At 33.6% G+C, this 25,556-nt stretch overlaps 3 protein-coding genes across 3 annotated transcripts; all 3 read left to right on the top strand.

The window, feature by feature from the left end:
* Positions 1-2,340: 2,340 nt before the first annotated feature.
* On the top strand, positions 2,341-23,653 carry LOC145322485 (uncharacterized). The gene is made up of 4 exons (XM_080164504.1): positions 2,341-2,523; positions 3,402-3,472; positions 16,544-16,630; positions 22,930-23,653. The coding sequence occupies exons 1-4, from the start codon at positions 2,415-2,417 to the stop codon at positions 23,509-23,511; spliced, it is 849 nt and encodes a 282-aa protein (XP_080020630.1). The 5' UTR covers positions 2,341-2,414; the 3' UTR covers positions 23,512-23,653.
* LOC145307892 (histone H4) lies at positions 6,073-6,446 on the top strand. Its single transcript, XM_080150265.1, has one exon. The coding sequence runs from the start codon at positions 6,082-6,084 to the stop codon at positions 6,391-6,393; it is 312 nt and encodes a 103-aa protein (XP_080006391.1). The 5' UTR covers positions 6,073-6,081; the 3' UTR covers positions 6,394-6,446.
* On the top strand, positions 12,093-12,717 carry LOC145309469 (histone H2A-like). Its single transcript, XM_080150373.1, has one exon. It carries the CDS (start codon positions 12,106-12,108, stop codon positions 12,481-12,483), a length of 378 nt encoding a protein of 125 aa, XP_080006499.1. The 5' UTR covers positions 12,093-12,105; the 3' UTR covers positions 12,484-12,717.
* Positions 23,654-25,556: the final 1,903 nt, after the last annotated feature.

Here is a 25,556-nt window from a genome sequence, read left to right on the forward strand (position 1 = left end):
AACTTTGGGAACTTTTAATAGATCTTGATTGGGTTGTTTAAGCTAGCAGTGTCCAATACTTTTAATTTACAGAAGGGGTAAATTTGTTTATTATAATTTGGGGGTGGTTATCAATTTAATCTATCGTCCATTTTCTTATTCCTAAGGATCTCTAGGTAAAACCCTTTCTAATTAAAGGAACTATAGAGAAGCTTTGCTAACTTTATGCAATTTATTAATTACATTACAGACAATTTCCTTTATCAATTAACAGTTAAATATCACACCAAAATCTAATATACTTCTATTTGTTTCAGAAAGATATATTGTAATTATCAAGTGTTTCTAGAACCTACCATTAAATGTATACAATACTAGAAATTCAATAAATGAGATTTGTTTGAAAAGTAATTCAAGTTTATATTTTAATTGTTTTAATGAGCACAAATTTTCTCCCATAGATACAAGAATTAGTAAATTGGCTTTAAAATACTTTAAATATGTAAATATTGTGCCTACAATAATTAAAAAACATTAATCCTATCCTTCTCGATTGCAAGGGGAGTGTAGCATCCTAAACCCCTCTCCCTTTAACCTTCTTCAGTCGCAGCAACCAAATTTCAGTTGAGCCAACCTAAGCCAGATGTCCTAGGCCTTACTTGGCTCATTTACCATAAGCCACTCGCAGCTGCACATAGCTTTTTAGAGCTGCAGCTGCACTCATTTCAAGGCTTTGTCGAAGATTCAACCGAAGAGGCAACAAACCACGCGGCTTTTAGGAAGAATCAGACGACTTGTTTATCATCTACATTTCCAAAAAATAGCTTCCAAACTTATTCAGGTAGAATGTCTTATTTTTTTTTAATTACCGTATTATTTTATCCCTGATATCTTAAAAGTTTTGAATGTTAAAAGCTTTGTTTTAACAATTAATTGCATATGCATGTTTTAACTTTAAGAACAGTTTTACTTCTTTTCCAGCATAAATACTTTACAAGTTGAATCTGTTGGTAAAGATGCAACTCCACTCCTTTAAATAGCTAAAAACTTGCAGATGGCAAATATTAGGCTTTTCTAAGGATTGTAGAATAAACGGTCAAGTCGTTATGAGATCTTATTGGACAAACATATACAACATCTTAAGGACAACATCCACAAGTAGCGAAGCATAAAAATCATGAAATGGACAAACGGACAAAGTGATTTATAAGGCAGGTGTTCAATTGTTATAACATAGAAAAGAAAGAAAGAGAATATGCAAAAAAAAATTAAGAAAATCAGAAACCTTTAGAAAATAGGTATTTTTGTCTTTTGAAGTATGGCCGACAGACAGGCGGATAAAACAATGTTTGGACTAGGTGTGCATATATCACAGGAATCTTTACAAAAAATTTCAGCTGTCTATCTCTTTTTAGTTGCCGGGAAAATGACCATTCCTGAGTAACGTACTGACAAAGTAAATTATAGAGTAGCTTCGCTAAAAATAAAAAGTTATTGAAAAACTGAAATTAAAGTTTGACAATTTTATGCGTTATTAGATATTATCAAAGCATGCACTAAAACGATGATTTTTAATATTCTAACAAGTTTATAGGGCTGTCTGAATTCTAATGATTTTAAATTATGTATACTTTATAAGAAAACTAAAGATCATTATCCTTATTATAAAAGTGACATGATGTTTTTCTGTCTGTGTTCAATGAAAAAGAAGCTCCCAAAAAAAGAACTTTAATAAAATATCCCCCCCTCTCTCCCCGAACAGAAAAACTAGTATTTCTTTCTATAACTAAAGTTGCAAATGTAGGATGGTCGACCCTCCCCCCCCCCCTCCCCTCAAGTACAAGAAAGATGCTTCACAGTAAAATAAAACCATATTGGTCCAGCGGTTTGCAAGCTCTTGAGTTACACTGACTTGTATATAGACTAGCGACTGCTCCAAAAATCATCCATAAGCTAGAAAATAACCAAAAATAGCCTAAAACTATCCTAGTAGAGCATATGGAAGACTTCAAAAAAAGTGTGAACCTAATCGTTTTAGATGTTAGCGAGATCTTAAGGAACAAAATACCTCACATTAATGAACTGATTAAGTTCTCTTTTTCAAGAAAGAATCACATCGGTCCCAGGATAGTTTTAGGCTATTTTTCTGACTCCTTACCCCCTTTATACTATTCCCCTAGTAGTTAGGGGCGCTCCGCTAGTTTTATATAATAGGATTACACAACTACATAAATTTTAAAACTTGTTTTTCATAAAATTTCTCCCTTTCAACATCTAAGTACTACATATAGAGAGAGAAAAAGAGAAAATTTAAGTAACGGTACCAAAGAAATCATCCAAAACGCACATAACGCAACTTTTCAGTGCGTAAGGACGCGTTTAACGGTGATTATGTCATAACTTATGTAAAAATTACGTGTTTTTACTTAATAAAAATGAAAAATAAAGAGTTATTTAGTGGAAAAGAGTTATATAAGTTAGCTTTGAATTTATCACAAGAATATAGACCGAATAAGTCAAGCTTAGATAGAAGAAAAAGAGATAGTAAGTTTTCTTCACATTAAAAATCAAAAATATTTTATATGTCTTAGTTAATAGTTAAATTTAATTAAAGCTTCTCTTTAGTTGCTAAGTCTATATTTTCTAGTATCAATAACGCCCCTAGAGGCATCTAGGGAACTTTCGGGAAAAAGGGGAGGGTGTCGACCCTCATATTTCAATTGAAGTTTTAAATTATAAATTTTTATTTAGAGGGAGGCTTCTCTTTAAGGGAGATCCATATTGGTCCAGCGGTTAGCAATTTCTTTGTTGTGAACAAACAGACATTATTAATTAATTAAAAATTAATTTGTTGTGTTCAAGTATTTACGCAAAGGCGATAAAAAATTTTTAATAGATGTTTTAGTGATTTCTCTTGGGAGGGTTGTAGTACCCTCCCCCCCCCCCCTCCCCCCCAAATAGTTATAAATACTTCCCGGGTAAGGAGAATTAGATCGGTTCATGCAGCGGTTAGCGAGATACTTCGGTAGAGAAACAAAGACATCCTGTTACTATATTATAAGGATAATTTCCTATTTCTATAACATTTAAAAAGTAAACAAAAATTACTTTTTATATTTACTAGTGGCTCCAACCCTATAAGACTATCGTGAAGAAGGGGGGGATTCACCCCTCATTCAATTTTTGATGGGAGGAAGAATATTATTGTTACGAGTCATTTTTCGTTTAGACACACAAACACAAAGTCTAAGAAGCGAGGCTAATCTAAAAGTATTTATAGCAGCATTTAAGCAAAAAACTAAATAAATGTCACTGTTAGTTTACATTGTTCATTGTAATCGTTTAATCTTTGCTTTTTGGGGTGGTATTATATTCTTTTTGATAGGTAGGGCAGAACGTTGTTTAATTTTTTATAATTCTAGGTGGTTATGGACATCATGATAATTGCTATGGGGGAGGCGGATTGGGCATTTTCTCCTTCCTATTATTTTTGGTAAGTTATGCTTATTTGTAATTTAAGATTACAAGATTAACAATATAACTCAAATAAGGCTACAATTAGATGTATTAGTAAATGTGATTTTAGAATATACTCGCATGTTTAAATTTGTCGGTCCTGTAAAGGACCTTTAGTGCTAATGAGCTATAAAGCTATTAGGCACTTAAGCACGTTCTCCACGGATTCTTCTGGCCAGCTGGATGTCCTTGGGCATGATGGTAACTCTCTTGGCGTGGATGGCGCACAAGTTGGTATCCTCAAAGAGACCAACCAAGTAGGCCTCGCTAGCCTCCTGGAGAGCCATGACGGCGCTGGACTGGAATCTCAAGTCGGTCTTGAAGTCCTGGGCAATCTCCCTGACCAGACGCTGGAAGGGAAGCTTGCGGATCAGAAGTTCAGTAGACTTCTGGTAACGTCTGATCTCACGAAGAGCGACGGTTCCGGGCCTGTAACGGTGGGGTTTCTTGACACCGCCGGTGGCAGGAGCGGATTTCCTGGCAGCCTTGGTGGCGAGCTGCTTCCTGGGGGCCTTGCCTCCGGTGGATTTACGGGCGGTCTGCTTGGTACGAGCCATGGCTAAACTATAGATAAACTATGCATAAGGAAATTAAGTTTCAATATAAATACAAATTCATTCTTACTTTGTAACCATCCCTTTTATCATCTCCAACCCAAATCACACAATTATTCCCTTTTTCTTGCCCCCAAATTTTCTATCTTTCCCTTTTGTCGTTCCCCCACCGCTTTTAACGTGGTTTGGGCGCGAAATATGAGAGGTTTGGGATTAGGCTACACCAATAGTTTTGTAAACAACTAGGAAATTGGCGCGAAATTTTTGTTATGGTAATACATGTATTTTGTTTAAATATACCAACGAATTTCGGGGAAAATTGAAAAAGGCGCGAAACCATTTGTTTGGGTTTAATTCTTTTTTAACGGATATTTTCCGAAGGATACCTCTCATTAGACAATTTATTAAAAGGATTTTGATGCTTGTATTAATGTTAGTGCTGTTACTTAGCCTCTAGGGGAATAATAAGGATAATAAAATAGCCTAAAACAATTCCAAGGCCAAAATTTGGAAACAAAATATCCCAAGGACCTATACTATATTTGGAGCATCTCTAAAATAAAGAACTAATCAGTCGTAGTGGTTATCAAAATCATAACGGACAAACAAACACATCACCTCTTATTTTATAAAGATAGGATATGTCTGTCCATTTGACAAAGCCACTAAAATACTTGATTATTTGTGTTGATTCCCCTAATTTATTTACTTTCCTACATGGCTGCCATGTTAAACAAAGAAGGTGATTTAGCTTTCAGAACACATGTCTTTCACTGCTTTTTTGTCGCTATTGCTTTCAATACACACTTAATTTTCATTGGCGAAATTACTCTTTTCGTAAACTAGCGGCTGTTCCCCTAGCATCTAGAGGGCTCTGTATTCAAAGGGGTATATGTGGGACAGAAAAATAGCCTAAAACATTTCAAGGATTTTATCTAAATTCATTCAAAAACAACCTTACTACTTTATATAGGATAAGTCCATGTTCAAAAATTGAAATTAACTTTGTATTTTACATCTTCAATGTAATGTGTTTTTTTTTTGCGTGCTTCGAATATTTACTGTGCTTCCAAGAAAAAAAGGTAATTCTTTTATTTAGTTTAAAGTTTTTGTAAAATAAGATGAAAATTTTGAACAAAACGATGTATAGATTAGATGTGCATATGTTTTAGAAATCTTTATAATTTAAGCTGTCTATCTTTAAAAGAAGCAGAGAAAATTACGTTTCCCCATAGTTTCTCTAACTCTGAAGGGGGGAAGGAGGTATTGGACTGTAAATTATGCTGGTCCCCAAAAATTTATGAACAATTTACTCTCATTCGTTGGCTTAAAACTTTCAGATTTTTATTAGCAAGGCCTACATTTAATCATAATCCAATTTATGTTACTAGCGGCCGCGTTCCTAGCATCTAGGGTAGTTTTATTACAAAGGGTAAGGGGTAAGTATCTGAAACCCAATCCAAGACTTACATTTAAAAAGAAAATAACCTAAAACCCTTCTTGGAAGTATGTTTAGCTTCCCTACAATGAAGAACTTCAACAAGAACAGAAGTTATTATATTACTTTTTGTAATAAAAAACCTTGCTTCTTTAAATAATAAGATATCGACTGACAGAAAATAAGATATATATGAACAATATGCTGCATTTATCAGAGGAATTATGCACGTAAAATTTTTTTTCGAAATAATTCATGAAATTGTTAGAAAAACAATTTAGTATTCATATTTTTTGTTGGCAAATTAAAATTTTCATAAAAACATATTGAAGCTAAATATAAAAAAAGGCAGTTTTATTCTTTGTTTTCTTTTGCCGGGTTTTCTGACCTATAAACCATACAACCCTATTCCCCTTAATTGTCCCCATCCCCTTACTCTGAACACAAATATAGATAGGACAGGAAAGATGAACAACATTATGGTTTGGTGTAAAGGGGTGGTATTGGTTTTGGGGTGCGCTCATTCAACCATATGGTTTAGTATATAAACTAAAACTTTAGATTAGAAGTTCAGTATTTTATAATACAATCATCATGACTGGACGCGGCAAAGGAGGAAAGGGACTCGGAAAGGGAGGCGCTAAGCGTCACCGCAAAGTGTTGAGAGATAACATCCAGGGTATCACCAAGCCCGCCATCAGGCGTTTGGCTCGTCGTGGTGGAGTCAAGCGTATCTCTGGTCTCATCTACGAGGAGACCCGTGGTGTTCTGAAGGTCTTCCTTGAGAACGTCATCAGGGATGCCGTCACCTACACCGAACACGCCAAGAGGAAGACTGTTACCGCCATGGATGTCGTCTATGCTCTGAAGAGGCAAGGCCGTACCCTCTATGGATTCGGCGGTTAAGCAACCAACAACTTCATTCCATCAAAAAAGCGCCCTTTTATAAGGGCCAAAAATTTAACACATTGAGATAATTTTCTTACTACTTTTTAATGCTGATCGTGTACTGAATTAAAATGCAGTAAGAGAATATTGGAGTAATAAATACTTGATTTGACGTTTCTCTACACCCGTCATATACCAAGATAAACTAAATAGTATTTTAGCAGTAATTTCATTTATAGCATTTACAACAGAAACCTGGCTGTCTCTAATATCTATTTTAATTCTTCAGATTTTATGAGCACTAGCCACCTTTCTTAAATACATTTCCTTAATTATCGGGCATGTTTTATTATTTGTAGTAGCGAAGCTACGCTATAATTCACCATGAGAGAAAGGTGATTTTCTCTGCTCCTATTTATAAGACATCTTAAACTTTACTATAACATATGCTCAACTAATCTCTACATTGTCTTGTCCGTCTGTCTGTTAATTGGGGTGCTAGATCGTTTCCTAGATTTTTACGTTTTCGTAATTTTCTCCCGACTTTTCAAGACAGACGACTGAAACTTTCAGGGATTAAATAAATCCACACTACATAATTCCAATAAGTTTCATAAGATTTGTATATTAATTGGGGTTCTAGATCGATTACTAGATTTTTTCGAACCTTATTCAAGATAGACGGCTGAAATTTTCAGGGATTGAATAGTTTACTCTACAAATTTCAATCAAGTTTTACTAAGATATGCTTCTTGGTTGGGGTGCTTGATCGATTCCTAATTTATCAAGTTTTTGTGATTTTCTGTCTTTATATTGTAATTTTAATTTTTTCCTGTGCAACAACTGCTCGCCTCGTTTTATTGCACTGCAGCATTACAGGCCTAAATGACTATTATCATCATCACGTTAACAAAATATGGCCCTACTTACATTAGGAATAGTGTACACTGTACATATATAATAGAAATAATTTTAATAATAAACTTAGCCTTATTAATCACAGTATTCTGGGGCGCTTGCACTTTGCTGATGATGGTACAAAGTGTTTAAATGATTTAAAATGACCAGTGGCGTGCGAACCGAAGGGGGCATTTGGGGCAATCGCCCCCCCCCCCCCTAGCAACCGCCCCCCCTGCCCCCCCCTAAATGTTAAAAAATGCCCCATTTTGCCCCCCCCTGGTCAACAAAAATGCCCCTTTTTGCCCCCTACCCTACAAAAAGCAAAACTATCCCAGTTTCCAAAAAAAAAGATCAAGAAATACTCCAAAAAAAAATTTTTGCGCTTCGCGCCAAACAGACAGTTACTATTCATTTAACTTTACCAAATTTTTTAATTAGTGTAGAAATTAGGTTATAATCTTTTTTCACTGAACATAACAAACCAGGTTATAGGAAGTATTTTATTTTGTTTAAAATAAACTTTTTACCAAAGAAATTTTGTACATCCCCAATGATGATACACAAAATTACCTTATATAGATTACAATTAGTGGATGAAATGTATGGAAACTCGACTTAATTAACCAACCAATCAAAATTCCATTAAAGTCCCCAAAGTTGTTGAGCCAACGAATAAGAAAATTTTATATGAAATATTGGGGACTAGTGTAATAAATAGCCCAAAAACCCCTCCCTCCCTGCATATTTGAAGAAAAAAATTTGCGCTTCGCTCCCTTCCAAAATGTTTCTGCTATGAAATAATGGGGACTAGTGTAATAAATAGCCCAAAAACCCCTCCCTCCCTGCATATTTGAAGAAAAAAATTTGCGCTTCGCGCCCTTCCAAATGGTTTCTGCTATGAAATATTGGGGACTAGTGTAATAAATAGCCCAAAAACCCCTCCCCCCTGCATATTTGAAGAAAAAAATTTGCGCTTCGCACCCTTCCAAATGGTTTCTGCTATGAAATATTGGGGACTAGTGTGATAAATAGCCGAAAAACCCCTCCCTCCCTGCATATTTGAAGAAAAAAAATTGCGCTTCGCGCCCTTCCTAATGTTTCTGCTATGAAATATTGGGGACTAGTGTAATAAATAGCCCAAAAACCCCTCCCTCCCTGCATATTTGAAGAAAAAAATTTGCGCTTCGTGCCCTTCCAAATGATTTCTGCTATGAAATATTGGGGACTAGTGAAATAAATAGCCCAAAAACCCTTCCCTCCCTGCATATTTGAAGAAAAAAATTTGCGCTTCGCGCCATTCCAAATAGTTTCTGCTTTTTATCACAATGAAAGTAATTTTTTTTATTTTTTACACAGTTCATTATATCTTTGATTTTTATGGTACAATAGATTTTTTTGTGGATTATAATATTAAAAAAAATTTCTCGCTGTTTCGAGCATCCAGTATGTAATTTACTTTGACTGTCATCACACAACATACAGGAAAAAGGATTTGTCACTTTTTCTACCTAAAATATATATTTATTTCAACAGATGCTCTTTAAATCTACTTGTCTGTATTATTATTAATGATTTTTTGTGCTTTGCTACTTAAAGATGTTGTCATCCTTGTTGTCAAACAATAAAGAAATATTTAATATCATTTTCTCATATTAGGTTAATTTTTGGTAAATTATTTCCAAAATGAGTGTTTTTATCTCCCCCCCCCCATTTTTTTTAATGGGGTTATTCATCCTTCCTGCTGAGATTTTATAACATCCCCTTCCACCCATTAAAAATGTTTTGTGGTGGAGAGGGGGGGGGGTGGAAAGGTTAATTTATCTTCTGTACTATTTTTTCAAAGATGCTTTCTAGCTCCCTTCCCTTCGGTCATTGCAGGGTGGGGAGAAGGGATGGGGGAGAAGAGATGGGGGGGGGGAGAGATGAGGGATATAAATGGGAAATAGGGATGGGGAAGAAGGGATAAGGACTAGGAGGCCCATAATCAAATAATCCCAACCCTTAAAACGCCCTTATTTAAAATTAGTATATATAATCAAAATCTTCAAAATGCCCCCCCCTAGACAAAGTGCTTCGCACGCCACTGAAAATGACTTATTTTTATAATATTTGCATATATTATATAGATAATTGGTTGGGGTGCTAGATCGATTACTATATTTTCACGTTTTTTTTTATTAGCATAATGTTTCAAAAGACAATAATACATTTTTAAAAGGTATCGTGATTTATTTTATTAAATATATTTGTGACATACTCTATGGATCATTTTTTCCATATGTCTATTAAGAGATATAAGTTTTCCGGAATTGTAATGTAGGGAGTAGATTTGAAATCTGCATCAAATTTTAAGGATTTTTTATAAAATTCGTTTTTTGTATAATTCTTTATCTAAAAGCGGAAATACAAATTAAGTTAATTAATTTTGGCATCTGTGATTGGTGGATTTAAAAAATCTGCGCTCTGATTGGATGTCGTACATCATTCAACCAATTAGAGCGCAGGTAGTTTAAAATCCACCTATCCTATTGGTCAAAATTAATTAACTTAAAATGTATTTTCGCTTTTAGATAAAGAATTTTACAAAAAACGAATTTTATAAAAAATCCTTAAAATTTGATGCAGATTTCAAATCTACTCCCTACATTACAAGTCCGGAAAACTTATATCTCTTAATGTCTATCCTTAATTTTTTTAGCTTCGCTACTTCTGCATGTTGTCATCATTCTAACTGCTTTAAGACCGAAATATTTTTGTAATTTGTCATAGAAAATGATAGATCCTTTATAATTTCCTAGTGTCAGTTGATTACTGTTTACAATATTCAGAACATATGGATAAACCTGTCCTTATTTTTTTTTACTTGCCCGATTTTGTTTATCTTTGGTTGAAGTAAGCCAAAGAAATTATATTATTTGGTATCCCTTCGTAAAATTGTAAAAATTTCACATTTAAAACTAAAGTGAGTTTGTTTTTAAAGTTTAGTTAAAATGTCAACAAAAATTCTACGATTTTGACAGAATTAAATTTAGTTAGGCTAGTCAAAGTAACATCGATTTTACCGCCAAAATAATACCAAGAGAAACAAACAAGAGCAAAAGGCGGGATTTTATTGAATTCAGCGTCAGGTAGAGATGGTTGATTATTGAGTGTTTCTTGAATTCCGCTAAAACAAAGCAAAATATTTTGATTTGTACTTGTAGTTTAAAGCAAACAAGCTAAATTTGCTTAATCCACTTCACTGAAAGGTGCGATTGATTGAGTATATTTAACGGAATGTTTAAGTAGACTTTCCTATAAAATTTGGAGGATAAAGATTTCAAATTATATGATTTCAACTATATAAATAAGGATATTGGGATAATTTCTCTTTGGGAGGAGGAGGTAACCTCCCGCGGAACCAATAAATCGCTTCGCTGCAATGGTGAGATCTCTCGGAACATCCTATTACTTTTAATTTAGGATTCACACATTTATATTTGGTTAAATAAATTTGCTGTTGTGCATGAACGTTTGAAAACCATTGGCGCCCAATTTCTACATATTTTAGGGGATTTAAACTTAAAATAGCTTGGCTTGGATTTTCAATAGCGCGCCAAATTTTATACTTCCTTTATAGTAATTTAATATGTTTGGAGAAATTATGGATTTTCAAACGTTTTTCTTATTATTTTGAAGTAGCTGTATTATAATGGTAAAAATTATATATAAAGACTCGAACAAAATCTCCATCAAACATTATAATGATATTTTATGGTAAAAAGGTCTTAAAACATGATTTTTTATGTGTTTATTTGAGATTTTGACTCGCTAATTTTATAATGCCTAATTTTCCTGGGAATCACTATCTTAAACACGCTTTTCTAATTTGTACCTATCTTTTTTTAACAAGTTTTAAATCTGAAGGATAATTCTGAAATGTTTAGTTATTATCGTTTTATTTATCCGTTAAACAGACGGACTGACCCACAATGTAGAAAAGCTTTGTTTAAAAAAAAAATTTTATAAGTATTTCAAGTATGGCTTAAAAACCATTTATTATCCGTTGGTTCTTAGGGATAATGAAAAAATGATGTATATCATCGTATTGAAGACAATTTTCCACGAATATCAAAATGAAAATCATAATATAAATTCTAATTTTGGTCAGGGTCAACAAAACTGGTTTTATGCTTGAATTTTCTACGAATATATAGAAACTGGCTTTAATCTTATAATTTTACATTTTAATATCCGCGGAAACTGTCTATAATACGTTGCGATAAATAACTATGTAGGTAAAAATAGTTTAATCAAATCACAAGTCAAATAATCTTATTTATTTTGAACCTAACTATGATATGAGCCATTTATACCTAAATTCCAATTAAATATACATTAATACATATTTTTTTAGATAATCATAACTAAAAAGCAAATTTTTATTTGCATCGGTATAATTCGAAATTTAGGCTATAAAGTATGTTTACAAAATTAGGTTATTTTTTATAATTTATTTGTGACTTCGCCCATCAATTTTATATTTTTCAAAAATATAATATTTTAGTTTAAATTTTTATGACATATAAATTATTTTCTTCGCATTTTATGTTTATAATAGTTTAAATATACATCAATGTTTCATAGAAAATTTATGTTTTTTAAAAAATAGGTGAAACAAAGAATTTAGCGGGTAACCTTATAATCCCCAACCATCAAAATTCCCCCATTACTCCAAACCAGCCCTCAAACAAGGGGAAGGGGTAAATGGTTGTGCGTTCAGTATAAATATGGGATGTTTTCGTAATTTACTTCAGTTTCGTTTTGTAACTACCCAATCTAACTATCATCATGTCCGGAAGAGGAAAGGGAGGAAAAGTGAAGGGAAAGGCAAAGTCCCGCTCCAGCCGTGCTGGACTTCAGTTCCCCGTCGGTCGTATCCACCGTCTGCTCCGCAAGGGAAACTATGCTGAGCGTGTCGGTGCTGGTGCCCCCGTCTACATGGCCGCCGTCATGGAGTACTTGGCTGCTGAGGTTCTTGAGTTGGCCGGAAACGCCGCCAGAGACAACAAGAAGACAAGGATCATTCCCAGACATCTGCAGCTCGCCATCCGTAACGACGAGGAGTTGAACAAGCTGTTGAGCGGTGTCACCATCGCCCAGGGAGGTGTCCTCCCCAACATCCAGGCTGTTCTCCTCCCCAAGAAGTCTGAGAAGACCAAGGCTTAAATATATTTTCCAGTTCACATTGGAAAAGGGTCCTTTTATAGGACCTCCACCTATATCATTTCTGAGATTATCATATATTTAAATTTAAAATATTAAGAAGCAGCCCAGAATCTAAATGTAATATTTTTTGTCATTTCAAATTAAAGGATGCTACATATAGGTCATATTATTCTTAAGCCTTTGCAGTTATTTTCTAAAATTGTATTCAATGCCTAGATGGTTCTTTTACATTAAATATTTTATTTATAACTAATATTTTTAATTATTAATCCCCATTTCTATAATAAAGATTTTCTAAAAGGATTTAAACTTAACCTATCCTAACTTAACAAAACTTAATCTATCATACTCTAAATACTGGACTTACCAAATTGAAGAAAAACACAGGGTGTTTTTTGTATTAAATCACCAAGCTAGATTTCAATTTTAATTCAGAAAAAAGTATATAAAATCATATCCTTATACTAAAGTAACAGGATGTTTGTTTGTGTGTGTCTGTACCGAAGGATCCCGCTGAACCGATCGGGTTCTCCTTAACAGGGTAGCTTCTCATATGTCCTGGGAAGGTTTTTAACTATTTTGGGGGAGGGTACTACCACCCTCCCAAAAGTAATGACAAAAATTGAAAATATTCTTAAAATCTGGGAGACTTCAACGTCAAATAAGGTGGTATCGTACATAAAAAATTAACTTTAACAAACAAAAATATTTAAAGTGCCACTAGAGGCCTCTAGGGGCGTAGCCGCTAGTAAAAGATATAATAAAACATAAATAAATATAAAATAACTTATTTCATAAACAGCTAAGAGAAAATTTCCATTGTGTTTCAGTTGATCTTGAAACGGTCAAATCTTTCAATACATACTTCTACGCATTAAATAATCAACAATAACAAATAGTATACAAATTCAACAAGGATAATACATTTAGATGAAGCGAAGCTAGCATATAATAAGGTCTGGCAACTACATGTAAGGAAAGCTAATTTAATCTCGAAATATAGGCTAATCATTTGAAATATGACATATCCTTACATTTAATATTGCAACTTATTGATGTTATTCTATTATACTTGCAACGGCTTGAAACTGTTAAACAGCCATCAGAATGGATTATCCTCAATTTGTTTTTATGGTCTTATGTCTTTAGCATGCACACCTGGCAGCACCATATGTATTGGTTCATATAAGTTTCTATTATGCACACCAAGCTGTTAAGTATTTGGTCAGAATGCATTTTGAACACCACCCTCCCATTATATTTAAAAACTAGAAATATGTGCAGGGTGTTACGTTATTTTGGGTATGTTAAAGGTTGTACAGTCAAGGGGTTGGCTGGTAAATTCTTTGAGTGAAAAAGTCTTTGATAATTCCCAGCTATTTATTGAAATATATTTCGGTGGACATTGCACCCTCTTCAGACTAAATGACATAAATCATATTAATTTAATTTACATATTAAAAGATAGGTAAAAATAGAGAAATTTGTAGAACTATAAAGGCAGAAAATGTTGCTAAAAAAAGAAGAAAATAATATGATCAACCCTGAGTTTAGTTGGATGTTAAAAGTAAACTGAAAGGGATTTTTTAGCAAGAGAAAATAATCAGCAGGGGGGGGGGGTGTTTAACTGTTATCAATTGTCTAAAGATATAAGTTACAGGATAAACAATTGTCTGTCGACCAATGATCTTGCTAACAGCTAAACTGTTATGGCTCTCCTTTACCTTATGTCCTGAAAAGGTTCATTACTTTTTAAAAATAGGTTACCATCTAGAAGAAAATGACTCCCACCCCAGAAAAAAATTCTAGAAAGCAATTCAACTACTCCCCCCTCCCAAGGGGTTTCTCGGGTGTAGCTGCTATAACAGATCTATAGTATAGAGTATATACAGACAACTACCTTCCTGCCTTTTTCAAAGACCTCTTTCGTCTGCTTCTAAATTATTTTCTGCTACTTGGCTGTATTAATATAAGTGACACCATTGGTTGATTATCAATGACCCAATGGAAAGGTTACACAAGGTGGTTGCAAAGGGGAGATACAGTTATTTAACCCTTACTCCCTCTAGTGTTTTACTCTAATGCTGCTAGTATATAGATAGAAAGATAGATATGTATGAATATTGTATTTCAAGATGTTTAATGCTTGGCTGCATATTATTTTTGTATGGTATAATAATATCAAGTTTTTCAACAGGGATTGCCAGCAGCAGCTCTAGTGCTAGTTCCTTTTTTAGTTTTCTTGTATTCAAGAATCTTAAGGGATAAGATAATGAAAATTAAATTGATATAAAACCCCAGTGATGATTAACAAAAATACCCCTTCTGTATAAAAATTTCATTTGTATCTGACTTTAAAAGCCAAATAACTGTCAAATAGCACCTATTAATAGTAAACTTTGATTTAATTCCTATGAAATATTTTATCTATAAAATATGTCAATAATCATTATGTTTAAATTCTTCTGTATAGAAAGTCTAAAATGAAACCTCAAAATATTGTAAGCTGCACGGCTACCCACACAGCCCTGTGGCTTTTTAGAAGCTGGAGCCACAACCTTTCTCATCCATGCAGCTCTGAAAATTCTCAGACAGATGCCTTCTATACGTGCGAATGTCATTCCCTTGTCTTTTGCATAACAATGTATGTGGATTACCATAATTTTTGCACATATTTTGTACATATTATTTAAAACACATTTTCAGAAAAGAATTAAAGATGTTCAGTTATATAAAACTATGTTATGACTTGATGACCTCTAGGGGGCTTGGTGTCACTTCAGATTGAAGACTTCTTCACATACCTTAAATCATAATTGTCTATTCATCCAATAAAAATAACTTTGTCTTGAGGTCCTAATTGCATGGAAATGAGTTGCGCCAGTTTAAGGGCCAAGGCATTCCCCCTACTTTTGATATTGATATCTCACGCCTTAAATAGTGGTATTTTCCTGTTAGGGGGTATAAAAATTGAAGAAAAAATATTCTTAAGCAGATAACACCGAAATAGCAGACTTTTTCGTCATCATTAAAATTTGACCAATACAAGAAATATTGAAGACAGCGCTGTGTGGTTGTTGAATGTCCGCTGCAATGATACTTTTTCCTGTCATTTTCTCTTATCTAACAAATTTAACTAAACTGTGTTTTTACAGGATACTTTACCTAGAGGTGAAAAAACATCACTTTAAAATGATTTTGAAAAAACAAGAAATAAACCAAATAGGAATTTTAATGCAAATTCTGAATTTTTGTTAAATTACTTTTTAAAATCCTTGAACATTAATCCTATCTTAAATTACGTACTATGTTGCTTTTATTTACAATTTATTTTGCAGTTTTTTTTTACATAATAAAAAGAAGTCATAGCTGACATAATATTGACACTAAAACTACATAAACCCTTTTAGCCAAGAAAACCCCCTTCCTCTTTTACCTACGGGGTACTATCTCTTGCTTAAGATAACCTAAAATAAGCATAACAACTAAAATTCGCTTGATGGACGACATTTGGGACACCGCCAAGAAGAAATGTAAATTCACAAAAATGGAAAGATTAATAATCTTCCATCTTTATATCTTAATACAAAGTAGAATGATGTCTGTCTGTTTGTTTGTAGCGAAGGACCGCTAAACCGATCTGGTTCTCCTTTACAGGGTAGCTTCTCATAGGTCCCGGGAAGGTTTAAAACTATTTTCTTGGGGGGTGGGACACCCCTAACCCCCCCCAAATGAAAAATACCCCTCCCCCCCTAAAAAAAAAATCACTTTTTAAAAAATTTTATTTAAAATCTAAAACACGAAAATTAGTTTGATAAAACCTCTTGGGGCAAAGCCCCTAGAGGCTAGGGGCGAAGCCGCTAGTAATGGATATATTGTTAGTTGGATGCTACTCCAGATTTTCGTGTTCTCTAATAAAGTTAAACACGAAGCGGGTTAAAATAATAATTCCCTAAATGAAAGATCAGACCAATAAATGAGTTCCATGTTAGCAATTTTGCCCCTGTCATAACATCCATGTATATTCTACATCTATTATAGCAATCTTTTATTTGTTCAGGTATATTTGCTCCAAATCCTGCAGAACCTGGCGGGATCAATCATGACAAATATTATGATCAATGGAGAGAATGTTTCTTTACTTCAGGTAGAAATTTTAATAGATTACCATTACCTCGTAAGGGCGGGATTCTCCTTCGATTTAAGTGATCATCTATAGAATCATCCACGTGTAATGGGATGCGATACTCTAACACCCAAGGATATTAGGTTAAGTAACATCCACCAGGCAACCAACCCTTTGATTGCACGACCTTTGTCTGAGAAGTCCTAATTGTACATGGTAGTGAGTTGCACCTGTTTATGGGCCAAGGCATTACCCCTTATTCTTACTATTTATGTCGCGCACCTGACATAGCAGCAGTAGGAACCATTTTTAACTTTTAAAAAATCCCCCCCCCCCCTTTCCAAAATTTACCCCCAAAATTTTTTTGTTGGGGATTTTTATTTTGGGGGGCGGTATTTACCCCCCCCCCCAAAAAAAAAAAAAATAGGTTGGGGGGGGGGGGGTTAAATACCGCCTCCTAAATGGTTGGGGGTGCCTACGGCACACTCAAGGTAGGGGTAAATTTTAAATAGAGGGGTAAAATGAAAAAAAATTAATCACCCCCCCGCCCCCCCCCCCCCCTTGGACGTCCTTGACAACATCCATAAGTAGCAAAGTGCAATAAAGAACAATAAAGAAAAATAAAGTTTGAGAATATCCGATAAAAGATCGAAAATTATGAAAATGTATTTGTGTCTTTTGAAGCATAGCCGATAGACAAAGTCAATTAAATACTAGCTGCACATGGGTAAAGGATTCTTTTTTTTTAAATTCAGTTGTAAATCTTAAAAAGCAGCCAAGAAAATCACTTTTCCCCCAGAGAAGGGGGAAGGACGAATGGGCAGACTAAGTGAGTTATACAGTAGTTTCGCTACTAAAAAATGCATCACTTTCAACAGAACTAATGTTTGATTTCGCCTTCAAGGGATATTTATGTAGATTCCTCTTAGATGGTCTGAAAATTGGTAGATACCTCTGTAACACACTAAATTTTCCTTTTGAAAGATTTATATAATTGTAATAAAATTAAATTACATATACAACAGAAAGCAATATCTTTTAATATGTCTAAAAAAGTTAACAAACTAAATAGTTCTGGTTTGTAAAGTCATGTTTTCAATTTATTCAACTAAAGCTTCAAGCTTTTTGTACTTTGTGCATTTGGGTGCATCCCATATATTTCATATATCTTTAATGGTATCCCCCACTACCCTCCCCTCCCACCTCCACATGAATTCAAGTCAAAAAGTTTTAGAATTATTCTACATATCCTTATAATAAAGTAACAGGATGTCTGTTTGTCTGTTTGTTTGTCTGTACCGAAGGATCTCGCTAACCGCTGAACCGATCGGGTTCTCCTTAACAGGGTCTCATAGGTTCTGGAAAGGTTTATAACTATTTTGGGGGAGGGTACCACCACCCTCCCAAGAGAAATCACAATAAATCTAAAAAAAAAATTCTCGAATAGAGAATAGAAACTTGATAGAGACTCCTACGCAACATTGCAAAGCATCGTAGAAACTTGAAAGCAACATAGATAGGTATCGTATCATTTTTTAAAAGAACTCAAACATAGTGCCACTAGAGGCTTCTAGGGGCGTAGCCGCTAGTGTATATAAAAGGACGGTTAACTTTGTATTAACTTCAGCATAGAAAAATTATATTAGGGAGGATGGGTTAACTCATTTTCCAAGAATATCGTTCATATACACCATGTAACTATCAGAGAGGGTGTGAATCCCCCCTCCCCTTCCTTTAGGGGCCGTTCACTTCAAGCAAAAATCCTTGGTACACCTTTGCTAGACACACAAGCTATTACTTTAGGGAATATGAAACGTCAGCTCCATTAGATTTTAAAGGAAAGGGCTACGGTCAAATATCCTTATACTAAAGTAACAGGATGTTTGTCTGTTAGTTTGTCTGTGTGTCTGTACCGAAGGATCTCGCTAACCGCTGAACCGATCGGGTTCTCCTTAACAGGGTAGCTTCTCATAAGTCCCGGGAAGGTTAATAACTATTTTTTTGACACCCCCAACCCCCCCGCCAAAAAAAAAAAAAATTTCCACCCCCAAAAAAATTTTTTAAATATTTCTTTTAAAATCTAAAATAAGAAATTGGGTTATCAAATTCGACTCCCACCTCCTCAAGTGCACCTAGAGGCCTCTAGGAGCGTAGCCGCTAGTTTCGAAATAAAAGATTCTGGTTGCATTTAAACTAGTGGAAACAGATAGAAAACAAGGATGACAACATCTATAAAGCAGTGAAGCATAAAAAAAAATTAATTTTGATAATATTACTAAAACTATTTTGATTAAAAATTTTTGTCCTAAGTACATTTGTCATGAAACAATTGGAATGTGTATTTATGACAAAAATAATTGAGCCGAATTAAGTTACTTGTTCTTTTATCTATAGATAGTAAAATACCTTAAAACAACGGGAAATTTAGATTTCAACACTGATACCTGCCAAAATTTTAAAAATTAGATTACAAACACCAAAGATATGTGGAAATCAGTTCGACAAAAGCGGCTTAAAAGCAGGGTGACTGCCATAGATGTTTAATTCATTAACATGATCCAAAATTATCGGAATATGGACATAAAATTGTAGACTTCTATCTTAAATAGGAGCTGTTTTAGACGGACAGACAAAAATTTCAAAATATAGAGCACTTTTCCTGCTAATAATACTGCAACGTGAGTAAAAAGTGAAGTACGGGTATTCACTCATATATATACCAGAGCCCAGAGTGAGAGGGGACTATAGGCTGATTATTAAACTAGTACCCAAAGTTTTATAATAACGTTTTATATGCGTTGGCTTAACAATTTTGGGGAATTTTGATTGGTTGTATCAATAAGTTGAGTGTTCAAACATTTCCATCACTAATTTTAATCTACAGGTGTGGTAATTTTATGTATCGTCATTGGGGATGTACAATGTACGTATATTTATCGGTCATTGACTTATCCCTTTAGATCCCTGACCCATGCCGGTGTATTCACTCATATATGTTTTTACCGCATGATCATAATGTTATTGCTTAATAATCCACTTAATGCTAAAAAATTTCCACATTGTGTTTTGCGTTAGGTCCTGCCACAAGGCAACATATTTGATATTTCTTATGTATTAAAATAAATAAAATAAAACTATATAAACAATATACCTATGAAATATTCTGATCATATCATTGTGTTTTAATATGTTGACTGAAATAAATATTTTTTTAAAATATTTTTTATGTACCCAAGCAGGGCACCAGAACATATTATTGCAACGAGGATAATTATGTCCATATGTAGCTAGCGCTAACCATACTACCATATTGTACATTTATTTATACTGGTGTTATCTTAACTTTAAAAATAAAAGATAGTATTAAAAATTCATCAAATAAGGTCATAATGGGGCAATCGATATTCTGTTGCTTGAATGTCGCACCAGATATTAATGTACTCTGATTAAGTAATACTCGCGGCTGGCTAATAACGATTCCCCCTATCCAATCCATCCCCTTTTTTCCATCAACTACACTCTTACTGAATGAACAAACTGACCAATAAATAAGGTCCATATTGATAAGCTAAAATTGTCCCGTCATTATATCCTTATATATTCTAAATCCATTAAAAGGCCCCTCTGATAAAAAAAAATATATGTTTGAAAAAAATTACTGTCGACCTTTTTTGCCTTTTTTTTACAATTCCGATTAGCCCCAACCACTCTTATTTTTCATTTTTGTAGAGGTTCTAGCCCTGCAGGCCCTTATCACTTATTTAATCTAGCCAAACCTAAAAAAAGTTTGTTTGTGCATTAAGAGGGAAACCGCCCAAAGTAAGTTATAGATTATCCACTCTCTAATATGTTGCTAAATATAATGAGTAATACCTAAGTATGCATGCACTTTTAAAAGTGTGTAAAAAATGTAAAAGAAGCATTTTTATGTGTCGTAAAACCTTTATAATATCTTGAGCAAACTTTTTCTCCCCATCAACCCTGGAGGCAAAAGTGATGTCTTTATCATAATATTTATGCGCAAACTTTTTTGTTGATCAAAAATGGCGCAGACTTCACGTACAGAGATGTAGAAACAGTTTTGTAGCTAAAAATCCAATAAATCTATGAATATAGATATATAAACAGACAACTTCCTGGATCCCACTGGTGGGGACCTTTTTGTCTGCTAGCAAATTGCTTTCCGCTCTTTTGTAGCGACTTGGCTGTGTTAATATTCCCTATGCTATTGGTTGATTTTCCGGAACCCCCCTCCCCCCCTCCACTTATTTTCAATTTATGTATAAAAGGAAGGTTTATGTTTATTATCAATGCCTAACAGGCAGTGAATCACAAATTTTATTTTATGCATATATCTCTTTCTCCCTGTAATATTTATATTTCTGTGGCTTTATTCTTTTTACTCCTCAACATTCGATCATTCTTAAGTCATACATTCTTACTAAATATAATATGTTATTAGCACAGCCATTATTTAATCTAGCTCCTATATGTGGGTCCGTCTGCTTTAAATTAGATATCAAATTTAAATTAATGCAGGGGCTAGGCATAAAGTAAAAAAAAAATATTTCCTCACCCCCTAATTTTCCATTTATATCAAAAATAAGGGTTGGGGTAACAGCGCCAATTATGTCTTATGCTTAATGTTAATGGTATATTGAAATATTTTAACAAATAATATTGGTAAAAAATAGCATAAATAAGCAAAGGTTTTTTTTTAAAGTAGATCAATTAAATCAAAGTTCAAAAAGTTGATAGTTTTATTGGAACATAATAAATAGATGTGCTTGACCAAACTTTTTCACATTTTTTTAAAACACACACAAACATAAACACATAACAAGGATGACAACATCCATAATAGAGAAGATTCATAACTCAGACAATCTTATAAATGAACATAAAAAACATAGGATAACAATAGAATAGTTATTAATTTTTTTTATGACGAAATTATAAAAAGTACTTCTTTAATAGATAATTGTCGAATCATTTTAGGAATTCTAAAAGTCAAGGTGACATATAAATAGTTTTATAATTTTAAAAGTTATTAAAATGGATGTATGAACTTTTTTTCTAATTGTAGTTATAGATTTCTTTTTGAAAAATTGTATACCATATTGTTACGAGAATCATCAAGTAAAGATGACATTTGTTCCAGATTGACTATTATTGTATAAAAGCATCGCTTTTATAACACAAGCATGCAGACTAACAGTACTCATTACTCAAAATACACACAGACACAAGACACAGACACAATGAGATAAGACAATGCATGATTATTTGAAATTGTGCTTTCATTACATAAAAATATTGGTTAAAAACTATAGATACTGCTAGTTTGAAGCAACCAATCAAAATTTAACATAAGTAACCAAAGTTTTATGCCAGCGAACGAATCTATAAAACTTTGGGTACAATAACAATTTATATTCCACTATTCCACCTTCCCTGAAACAAAAGACAGACAGACACCCTATCACTCAGATATTTAACAGACGCTGAGAAAGTGTTTCCATCATTTTAAGTCTTCAATGCAGTCTGGACAAAGATAGATATGAACAAATATTCATTTTTATAGTTACAAAGTATTTTATAAAGTAGTAATGTTTCTTTTTTTGAAGCTAAAAATTTCAATTATTGCTGATGAGTTCTCCTTTTTAGAGAAGCTTTACTTACGTTCCGGGATGGTTTTAGGCTATTTTTTTTATTAAAGCCTTTGGATGATTTAGGATGTTTTTCTGCCCAGCCCCCACCCCTTTTCAAAACAGAGCCCCTAGATGCAGGAGCGTATTTTCTACTATCTATAATCTAACAAAGTAGAATGATGTCTGTCCGTCCGTCTGTCCGTCTGAAGCTTAAGATCTCGGTAACCACTGAACCGATTGGATTCTACTCTTCAGGGTATATGCCTAATGGTCCTGTGGTGGTTTTAGGCTATTTTCTTGGGGGTGGGACACCCCCAACCCCCTCAAGAACAAAAAAAATCCCCCCCCCCATTTTTTTTTTTGCAGGAGATTTCCTTGGTCCTTTATTTTTATTTTTTTTTGCAGAAGATTTCCTTGGTCCTTTTTTTTATTTTTTTTGCAGAAGATTTCCCTGGTCCTATTACGAATTTCACCTAACTTTTTTTATTACCTCTAGGGGCTGGCTAGGGGCGAAGCCGCTAGTATATACATATAATATGACTAAATGATATTATAAACTGAGGGAGGGGACATTGGACTGTAAATTACACTGATACCCAAAGTTTTTAATCCCTGGATATACTTTACCAAATATTCATTTATTTTTTATAATCTAAATTTATTATCTAGGCGCTGTTGCTCGGGTTCCTGGGCGGTGGACTGACCAGCGTCAACGTCAACAACAACAACAACAATAACAACAATAATAACAACAACAATAACAATAACAACAACAATTCAAACACCAACATGAACATGAACGGGCGGAAACGCCGGCGTCGCCGAGAAATTTTACGCCGCCACTGGCTTGCAACAGTTGAAAAATCCATGAAAATGCCACAAGCTAAATTACAAAAGCAAAAAAAGAAAGAAAAGAAACAATTATATACAAGAATATTTGAGGGGGATAAGGAGAAAATTGCACGACAATTCCAGCAAATCCGGGAACATTTAATCCTTGAGCTGGTTGACACTATAAGACTTGCAAAAAATGCAGAGTTGTGCTCAGTTTGCACCAGGCAGCCGCCAGGGGTGGGGAAGGGTGATCCATCCCACTTTCCCGCCAATTCTACTACCTGGCAACAGCATGTGACCGCCAAGCCCTTTGATGTGACCCAACACACGGCCATGCTTCCTGAATTTGGCGGCACAAGTGTTATGAAACAAGTTCTTCTTAGTGAATTATGTCAAGTTAATTTTAGTTTATTGTAAAAATTATTAATTATATAACTTATTTTCTTATTCATTATATTAAATAAACAAAAGTTTATGTATCTTATATGAGTAAAATTTTAAAAGGGAGAAAAATGCATTTTTGTAAAGTTTTATTAAAGGATGATATAAGGAAAAAAAAGAGAATTTTTCTAAAGAAAGGCTTTTGTAAGTATATACATACAAGGATTATTACTGTTGTGACAAAAAAAGCTTTTAAAGCAAAATATCATTTTAAGTAGCGAAGCTGCTCTATAAGTTTTCGTGCTTGTCTGTTTTTTTTTCACTGACCCGAAAGGAAAGGATTAATTCTATTTTTTTCGCGTTTAGGCCCGGCTTTTAAGAAACCTAATTCAAACATTGAATGTATACAAGCAATAACAGATTAAATTTGGGATCAGGGAAAGAAAACAAAGTAGCGGATTTCGTAGTATTTTCACAGTAGCTCTTCTCCTATTTCTAGCCCCTGCGAATGGTCTAACTGGGTCAATTTCCTAACCATGTGAGGGAAGTCATTAACATTTACCTAACCTAAAATAACCTATCAAAAGCTACTGTGAAAATGCGACGAAATATTTTTAATCTTTACTTTTGAACAAATACGTTTACATAAAATGAAAGTCAATGCAAAAACAACTAGAAAAAATTCAAAGACAACATAAATTAAACAGAAAAAAATGTACTCTATTATACAATAACAATGCATAAAAGGAAATTATGAAAACTAAAGACAATTTCCTTTTTAAGTAAAATATTACAAGCAAGCTCCTATGCTATGCATACTAAGTAAGCATGGGTAGTTTTATATATTCAAATAAAATTATGAAATACTTATATACAATTGTTCAGCCGTGGAAAAATTTGGGATTGGCAGCATCAGTCGCATGACATAAGCCTCGAGGCTAAAAATAATCCTTCGTAAGTCAAATCCACCCTCGGCTAAAGAATACATAAGCCTAACTTAGCCTGAGCAGCCTTCGGCTGTAACCACTTACTGTCTTACATAACTTTAAGTTGCAGCTCAATTTTGATGTTAGCTGACAGGCCCTGCTAAAAAGATGTTACATAAACAGATTTAAACGGATTATGTTACAAAAAAAGTATACTCTTGAGTAAAAAACTTTTAAACAAGGATAACAACATCCATAAAAAAAACAGCTATGAAATGGAAGGACAAACGGACCTTAAAACTTGTAGGGTGTCAGAACTGAATAAGTAAAATATTATTTGTTGTAAGCAAATTTGTTGTAATTCTGCTTCAATACATGATACTGTTTAAGGACATACTTACATTTTTAGGACTAAATTATAAAGGTGCTTCGCTTATAACATTGAACCTTGTATTAATAGGAATCAGTATATGAAAAATCAGATGAATCGGATAATTCAAACATACAAAAATTTGTTGTCAAAAAAGTAAAAAATCAGCATGTTTAAATAGACGCATGGTAACGATTATAGAGTTGCTGCGATTCTAAGTCGTACCTCTCTAATATAGGAATCATTATACAATGTTTGAAATCGATAGGACAATTCTAACCTTTTAAAATTAACGAAAAGATCCTAACCGTTACGGACGGACGGGCCGACCTTAATTATAGAAAAGTTTTGCTTATAGAAATTGAAAAGATTAATCTATAGCAAAGCTTTAAATGTAATAAAATTTGTAATTATATCCATTAGTAGAGCAGCTTTCAAACTATACAAGATATTTACCTGTCTAGATATCCCTGAGTAAGAATATATTATATACAAGATATTTACCTATCCATATATCCCTGAGAAAATATGCATTATAGTGTGGTTTAGTTACATTTCTTGTTCTTACTATTTATTTATATATTTATATATATCTGAGTAAAAATATGATACAAGATATTTACCTATCTGTATATCCCTGAGAAAATATGCATTATAGTGTGGCTTAGTTACATTTCTTATTACTATTTATTTATATATTTCTATATCCCTGCATAAGAATATGTAAAATACAAGATATTTACCTATCCATATATCACTGAGAAAATATGCATTATAGTGTGGTT

This window comes from Acartia tonsa, chromosome 1 (genome assembly GCF_053477335.1).
Source record: "Acartia tonsa isolate MP-2025a chromosome 1, ASM5347733v1, whole genome shotgun sequence".
NCBI classification, from domain to species: Eukaryota; Metazoa; Arthropoda; class Copepoda; order Calanoida; family Acartiidae; genus Acartia; species Acartia tonsa.